Below are 8,679 nucleotides of genomic sequence, written 5' to 3'. Positions count from 1 at the left end.
CGCTTAGTCCCGGCGGTCTCGTGAAGAATAGGGAGTTGGGGACGATATGCACGAGGGAGCATGATTGGAAGGGGGCCGGAGAAGATGGGTCCTCTTGAGTGATCACGGAAACCTGATACGACCAGTTGATGAGGGGTTACCCTGGAGCGTGGGATTAATGTCGGATTGGTGAAGACAATGTGCTAATTGGTGTGGACAGTAAATAGGAAACGCGGGGCTCACAAGGGGAAACTATTTTGAGAGGGATACCTTTGTTGGGACGTCAATAACCATACCTGAGAGCGGGATAGACTAATTACTACTAAAACATCATTAATCTGGTTGTTCAATTGATCACACCTAAAAATCAGAGTTAAGAAATGGTCTACACAATAAATGCAAGAACGCCGTATGACACATGTCAAAAATAAATACCGACGCAATCGTTATTATGCTAGCAGATTAATCATGAGTATCGTTATGCTTTTAAAATAATTTAACTTCAATACTTACTTTTATTTTAGAAACTTTTCATAGCATACATTTACCAACATAGCAACACATTGACAATCGATACCGTCTATAAGGTACCGGGTGGTATACGTATTTAACATGATGACCCTATGACACCGATCGAGAAAATCAGTTTCTAGAAATTTTCCATTTAACACGAATTAACCACTCACATCTATTGAAAAGAATAAATAAAAAAATGTCGCTTTACAAAACAGGTTGGTCAATTTCAATGCATCCCCTTCCGTATATTTATGACAAAATTAGTTACTTAAAGCTGTTTTTAACACATTTATGAATGTATACACGGAATCCCTGCTTTCAGTCGGGTAAACTGAGTTAATTAAAAATCAAATATGTATTATTTCAATTCAAATCAGCTCCTGAAGAGAATCTAATATTGTAAATAATATAGCAGCCCTGACTTTTTATGTAATAATAATAATAATATACAACATTTGATAGAGTGCGCTATTTAGCTAACATAAGCCACTCTGAAGCGCTTTACAGTACGTACACAGATATACAATTAATACAATTAGCTTATACATAATCGATACAAGTTTTGAGGAATTCGTAGGTGCCTTATCGGGCGCTAACTACTAGTCGTATGCCACCTGGCTGATATCTCCTTATGTGTGTATGCCTGCGTGTGTGCTGGAGATGTAATGTGTTCTGTTTATGTAGTAAATCTTTCATCGATATCTGATTAGTTTATTTAAAAATGAATATAATCAATGTGTTGATCGATCACGGAAGTAAATAAGTTCCATCTGCATCAGCGGGAAATCACCATTAATTAGCGCAAGCGGAATGCATGCGCATAATATAGCAGCCCCTGTGGCGAGCCCCTACGTGCAAGTGATGCTGGAAAGCCAACCACGTGGTCGGGGATTTATGTCGTCTGTTCGATTCGGAGAGAAAAACATGGATGTCTATCGTTGTGTGTGTGATTCGTGAGGACTAACTCGACGTGAAGTTTCGGTAGAGTATTTGATCGTTTTGATTTACATTTTTTCAGGGGACATTCTTCGAGTTTTTTTTGTGACGGTCCTTGCCATATTTGTCTACCTGCCAAACACCAGTGTGGATTTACCGGTCTGCACTATTTATACTGAGGCTGAGCTTTTAGTGGTAATGATCATAAGCCCCTCTCAAACTATCAAAGTTATTTAATAATTATTCCCAATAACAAGTCTGTATCCATAATTAACTACTCATGTAAACGTAATTCTTCTATTCTTAATCACATTAATTTATTTTTGTATTTTTGTTATGTCAATATTGAAACTGTATTTCTAAAGACAGTATGGCCTATTTTAGCTGATATTGTTGTGAATATCCACTCCAAATGTCTCTTTAATCAAGATTTCCTTGGCAGATCCCTATATTAAGCCACCCCCTCCCCGCTTTCCTCACCCACTCCCCTCCCTTTCAAATCTAACCCTTGGTTTATAGAATTGTTTTTTAAGATTACTAAAATTGTGTACATGGTCTATCAGAATAACACATCTTGAGTATAGTTTGTTGATATTCTTTACAAGCTTTTAATTCCATGTAGAGTATACCTATAAACAAAGACCACCCTGTCATGGTATGTTGACTTTTAAAAAATAATTTAAATTTTTGTTCTGTATTTGTAAATCTGTATTGTAATCTTATGGTTGTAAGGGAGATAATCACTTAAGATAAAAAGTAGAAAAGCACAGGATTATGAAGAGTTTATTTTTGTTATGCATAATACACAAGTACCTATATATCAACCCCTGTCATTAACCTTAAATCACAATATATGGAATCTATCAGACAGGTATTAAAACCCAGGGAAATAGAATTCAAGATGAATACTTTTATTTTTATACTCCTAAAAACAGGACTTTAGCAAGTTTGAAATGTTAATTTGTTTTATTTGTTTTTAAGAGTGAAACCCCTTTTTATTGGGAAGGAGCACAATCAATTCTAGGTACTAAGTTTGAATATCTGATGAATTCAAAATAATCATGTCAAATGCAGCCCAAGAATTTAATTTCTATTCATGTTAACAAGATTTAACCCTCAAACACCACTGAAGTTGCACTAAGGTTTGCGGTCCAGTGTATTTTTGTTTTCTGGATTATGTTTTATTTGTATCTGACCAGTGTTTTTTTCTGGGGAATTTTTGGGGCCGATAATTGGCCCCATTCTCCATCGAAACTATTTCATATTTTATGCCTAATTCCAAAATTTTCCAGTTTTCTCCGGAAAATTTCCTTCCCAATTGGAATATATATCTTCCCAAAATGAGGCAAAAAGGCCCCTTACCAAATTAATGAAAAAAAACTTGTTTCTTGCAATATTCATAAAATATCAGTCAATGGCATGGATACCTTTTGTAACATTAATGACTTAAATGCTTAAGACTAGTCAACTTAATAAGTCTTTCACATACATTTTTCCATCAGGTATAGAGTTCTATTTTTTGTGTGTGTAAAGTATAGGGAGGATCATGCGACCGGTCCGTCACTATGCTGACAAATAGTGCATTGCAGTTGAAATATACAATAGTCAAAAGTGTTTTTTAGTATATTCATCTACGATTAAGCTAAAAGTTAAGTTTCTGAACATTAAGCTTTTATTTTCCCTGATGTAAGAATTATGCAGTAAACATTTAGCACCAGAAATAATAATATAATTCTGCAATAGTTTATGTACAACAACCTGGTATAACATCCTCCGAAATAATTGTCTAAGATGGCTGCAGGTACCATATGATAGGTGTAAACTGCCCCATAAACAGCAAATCAGCCCTGTTTTATGGGGGGACACAGTATGTGTGATATACATGCATTATTGGTACCTGGCAGTTTGGCCTTGACCTGTGTCTGGTATGATTGGTGCCAAGTGTAGAGGCAGAAGTGTGTGTACCTAGGAGGAGAATCAGTAACACATGTCCCTCCCATGTGTGTGAGTCCAGGTCTGCATGTGTAAACTACTAGGCAGATTTCTATATAGATCAACTAGCTCTGTCATGTGGATTCACTGCTGGGCTAATAACATTTGTTTGTTTGTTAAAATGATATCTTTGTCTCTGGACTAATTTTGGTACATGCCTCACTCCTCCAGCTATTTTCTGTTTCTTACCCTCTCCGTATCTTTCATTAACCCTTTCACCCCTATGCAACTTTAGTAGACTCTACCATGCTTTGACCTGGATGAGTCCATTATGGTCGACAGTGGTGAAAGGGTTAATACCTTCTATTTGCTCCCTTCTCCTCGTACAAGGATTTCGTTCTCTTAATTCCAGAGGATGTCTTCCCCTTTCAACTCGTGCATGATGATGCATCGTCAGTTTCACTTCATTAATATAACGAAAAAAAATGGTTATATTACAATATTTTTTTCAGTTTTGCCTTAAATTTTACTTACTGCGAAAATGTTTAACTTTAACTCATCCACCCCTGAATTTTATAATGAACTAATCCAATCTTTGAATTAGAAGAGTTCAAATGTGTCTTCAGGGGTGAATGAGTTAATTGCTAGCCAGTGTTGTCATAGAAGCTAGTGTAAAGACCATATCCTTGGACATCACACTGTTCATTGCATTTGAGTGTCCACTATACTATAGATTGTATACTGAACGGCATACGAAGCGTTGAGGTGGAATCCAGTTCTTGATACCTTTTATCTGTAGTTTTGATTCTATGGCTAGAATATTGAATCATTTGGAAAAGAATTTACTATAATACAAGTTCCAAACTAGGAGGAGATAAGCTATTAGTAAAATGCATTTGAATAGTTCTTTATTAAAACTTAGAGGCTGGTAGCCAGTCTTAATGGTCAGTGCTGAACCCGAAGTGACTGCATTAGATTGTAATAGATATGTCATAATGAAAACAATTGAATGACATCAACTGAATTTCTTAAATCAGATGATGTCTCATAAATATACATGTAGACAGTTGATTGGTACATATACATAAAAGAGACAGTCCTTGAAAATTGGGGGTACAACCATCTCATTTGGAGGACAAATAAGCTTCATTTTGGGGTTTTCGGACAGTATATGAAACATATATCATAATACATTGTCTATAATTATTGTTCCATGGTGTTGTCATTTACTGCAGAACTGAATATTGTTGTCTGTGATACTTTGATACCATTTAAATAATCCTTCAAGCTGTTATATACTTTTTATACAAACTCTAAAGCACACTTATCTATCTAGATGAGGTGTATATTTACATATCTGGGTATACAGGAGACATGTTTATTTCCCCTGGATATATGTTTGTAAAAACTCCTAACCTCTTGGATTGGAAAGTAATAACATACATTAGGATACTTCAGATGTGTCGGTACTGTTTATACTAGAAACCAAACTCTTACTAAAAGATGTACCAGGATAGGTATATAGTATTGCATACATAATGTACACACTGAGTTTGGTTATTTACATATATTTCCACTAATTTGTGATATCCTGGTTCTTTATACAAGTTAGAACACTAAAGATAAGAGGAGATATTCTCTTTGTAAACATTATTTTCCCTCCGGATCTGCAGTAAATTTTTTGCTCAGTTTTACCGCTGATTACAGGCTGTTTCCCCCAGCTGAAAAGTGCCTTATTTTCCCAAAATGACCAAAAATGAGGAATATATTCCCAATTTAATTATAAGTGATGCCATATTTTCCCAATTCATTGAGGAAGGCTTTTGTAAAATTTTGTTAAAAAAAACACTGGTTCAGTCAGTCATGTTTTGAGTTTGTGTTCAATATGTAAATGACTGATTATCTTGTCTGTAGTACTGATTGAAAGTGAAGTCATGCAATGAATGACCTTGACCCGCTTTCAAGGTCCTGGGGGTCAGCTGTTTTAAAACCTTAGCATCTTCTAAATTAGCAAGAGGAATAGAGGTATGATATTTGGTCAGTTACATCATTGGTGACAAAATATCCAGTTTCTTCAAAAGAATGACCTTGATCCACTTTCAAGGCCACAGGGGTTTAAACATTGGAACAACTTCCTCTTCATAATCAAGAAGAATATAGCCATGATAGTTTGCCTGTGGCAAGCTGCGATGTAGGGCTAGATATAGTGGCTGTCCAAATGAATGACCTTGATGAATTTAAAGCTCTTGAAGAGGTCAGATGTGTAAAAGAGCAAGGTGCAAGTAATGTGTATTTAAATTATTGGACAGGTGTGTTTATTATGTTAAGTATGGTACTGCTAGACTGATTCCCCGTTATATACCCTGGGAGATGGTATAGATTTGTCACTTTGAGATAGTTCTGTAAATCAACATACTAGTACATTCATAATCATGCATGTCCCCTGCATCAAGATGTTTCCTCACTAATGTCAAGTCTCCCATCGTTTGATGAACATATCCTCTACCCTGCCAACATCAGACACATGTGTTGTACAGTGTATAGTATACAGGTGTTGATATACATAGAAATGATGCAGTAATGGTGCATACTGTTCTTCTTCACCGAGTTGAAGACACTAACAGCAGTAACTTGAGCTAAAACAACTTTGGCGATTGCTCACTGTCACCATCAGGTTTTACAATTGAATTTATAAACTGGATTACAAAGACAAGTTGGCAAGGGCATCAGACCCAGTATAAACCATGCTTTGAAGCATTTCGGCCTTTACAAAGTCAGGTGATTGAGAAAATAGAGTGGCATTTTCACTAAACTTGTGAAAGATGTGTCCTCATACTATACAAAAATAGGATCTTTTCGGGACCTTTAATTTAGTTTTTGGAATGCTTAATACCATATATGTAAATTGATATGAGAATAAGATGAACACCCTTTTATTTTCACAAACAACATTTCTCAAATAACTTTAAGTTGTTTATCGATCAAATTGAGAATAGTTTCCTCAGCTGTGTCCAATCACTGCAATATCCTTGAGTGACCTTGAGCACCCTTGACATGCTTGACCATCTGGCCACCAATTTGTATCATGATGACCCAGAGAGTCCTCCTGGGGTTATATGGCATGCTGGTCCAGGGTAGGCCCATGTTTGCCCTGTAGGGAGTCTAAGATCCAGAGGAGGAGGGCAGGGGGACTATACAAGCAGAGGATGGGGGTGAGACATTGATACAGCAATTATCTATAAGTTATATAGCAGAGCGAGCAGAGGTATATGTAAGTGGTGAACTTCCATCTGTAGATGGTACTGGTGTGTGTTAATGTATATGTCACAAGAGTGTTGATGTATGCTAACTTGGAGTTTGGAGGTTGGGGAAAGTTTACTATACAAAACATATCCCGGCATATAGGGCCTTTCATGAGGATTGAGGGGTGGGAGATGGTTTATTCCAAAACACGAGACCTTACATTTCAAATATAACAAGGACTTGACATCATGACCCTATATCATCAGACTTGCCCTCTCCTCAAGGGTGAAAATGGTTGAACATGAAACAAAGTGGAAATGGCTGTTCTACTCTGTCTCTGGATTGCATTAATCCCTCAGAAAGCACTAGCTGTTCCTGTGACATTGTTGTTTGCTTGGCCCTTACAGACAGTTAATGAGCTCTGCTTGGTTGATGGTGTCAGGATATTTACTCTTTGAAATATTAATTCATCTTTTATGGATTGTACATTAATAATGTAACTGCTTAAGATCAAAGTTGAGCATGATCTGTTGATTTTAAATGAGTTTACAGCCCTGGCTGGCTGCTTTTCTACAGAAGTAGCAGCTGACAGAAATTCCCTGATCCTGTCATTTTTAATTAACTCATTCACCTCTGAAGACACATGTGAACTCTTCCAATTCAAAGGCTGGAATAGTTCATTATCAAATTTCAGGGGTGAATGAGTTAAAATACTGAAGTATACAACATGGGTAAAATGTTGAAATGCCAACACTGGAGTCTTGTTTCCTTCTGTACTACATACAGCATAATTGCAGTGATCAATCTACATTGTATTTTCATGGATCATTTTCAACTGTATTGCTAAAAACAATGGGTCCCACAATGTTAAATTTAATATTTCTAGAAATTCTGTGAGTTCCATCAAAATTCTGTGAGTTCCATCAAAATTCTGCGAGTCCCATCAAAATTCTATGAGTATAGGACTCGGGACTTGTATGTAGATTTATCACTGTAATTGATGTACTGTACTAAAAAGTTTGTTTTAATGTGGTGGGTGCACTTACATATAAGTTTATCTTTAAATGGTAGGAATCTTGTGAATTTCTACAAATAAAATAGTCCATGGCATATTATTTGCCAACCAATTCCATAGAGGAAATTACTTGTACTAAAAATTAAAAAACATAAAAAAAATTGTGTGTATATATATATATACCTCCTAGAAGAAAACATCACTTTAAAATGACTTGTTTTAGCTGTTCGTTCAGATAAATTCATTAGATATGAGAATAAAGGAAGAATTTATCAAATAATTGGTCAAAGATGTATAATTTGAGGCTCAAAAATCAGGATCCCCCCTTTAGAATTGGGAGTTGGCAAGTATGATGCTGGTCATTGTCTTTTGTTAAGTTGCATGATTAAAAAAACTGCTTTGCTGTCAACAAGGTCCAAATATAAAATATTCAGCTGCATGTGGCAATACAAATTTGAACTACCTTTTTCAACAACAAATATGTTTTACAAACATCACTTTAGAAGCAATGTAATCCAATATTATTTTAATACCTATCCCCTTCTCGTTATTAAATTTAGAACTTTTTACTAAAAAGTGTGTACAATTTGTATTTATTTACATAATTTTTACTTATCAGTTCGTTCTGGAGTCCCTATCGCAAGACCAGAACTTTCCTCGCTGACCCCGAGCTCAGCCCGTCTTCACTGGAACCGTGTGTACCTACCTCCCTATGACCTGCCTGATCGTCCAATCAGTTACCAGGTAGAGGTACAGGACCTGCCCCACAGACGGTGGCGCCCCCTGGCCCGGGGAATCAGGATGGAGGAATACGAGGTCAATGACATGGCTCCTGATAAGGACTACATGTTCCGGATCAGGGCTGAAACTCCTGACGGTGACCTCAGTGAGCCAACACCACCTATTCCGTACTACAGAACTCGTGGTGGTAGGTTGATTCCATTAATTCAGTGTTAATGTTTATGCTTGTATGGGGTTTTAGTTATGTAGCTATAGGTTTTTATACGCCCGTCGAAGACGGGGACGTATTATGTTATCATGTGAGCGGGCGGGCGGGC

The 8,679-nt window shown here is 36.5% G+C and overlaps 1 protein-coding gene across 9 annotated transcripts in view; it reads left to right on the top strand.

Annotated features, from left to right (window-relative positions):
* Positions 1 to 8,679, top strand: part of LOC110449475 (titin-like) — a 121,712-nt gene that overhangs the window by 77,111 nt on the left and 35,922 nt on the right. For all 9 annotated transcript variants that reach the window (XM_021496353.1, XM_021496356.1, XM_021496357.1 and 6 more), the window contains one exon: positions 8,241 to 8,549. In XM_021496353.1, coding sequence (XP_021352028.1) covers positions 8,241 to 8,549 — 309 coding nt within the window. The remainder of the gene's footprint in view (positions 1 to 8,240; positions 8,550 to 8,679) is intronic.

The sequence above is a fragment of the Mizuhopecten yessoensis genome, unplaced genomic scaffold, assembly GCF_002113885.1.
Source record: "Mizuhopecten yessoensis strain PY_sf001 unplaced genomic scaffold, ASM211388v2 scaffold4625, whole genome shotgun sequence".
Taxonomy (NCBI): domain Eukaryota; kingdom Metazoa; phylum Mollusca; class Bivalvia; order Pectinida; family Pectinidae; genus Mizuhopecten; species Mizuhopecten yessoensis.
This window is presented reverse-complemented; position numbering and strand designations above follow the sequence as displayed.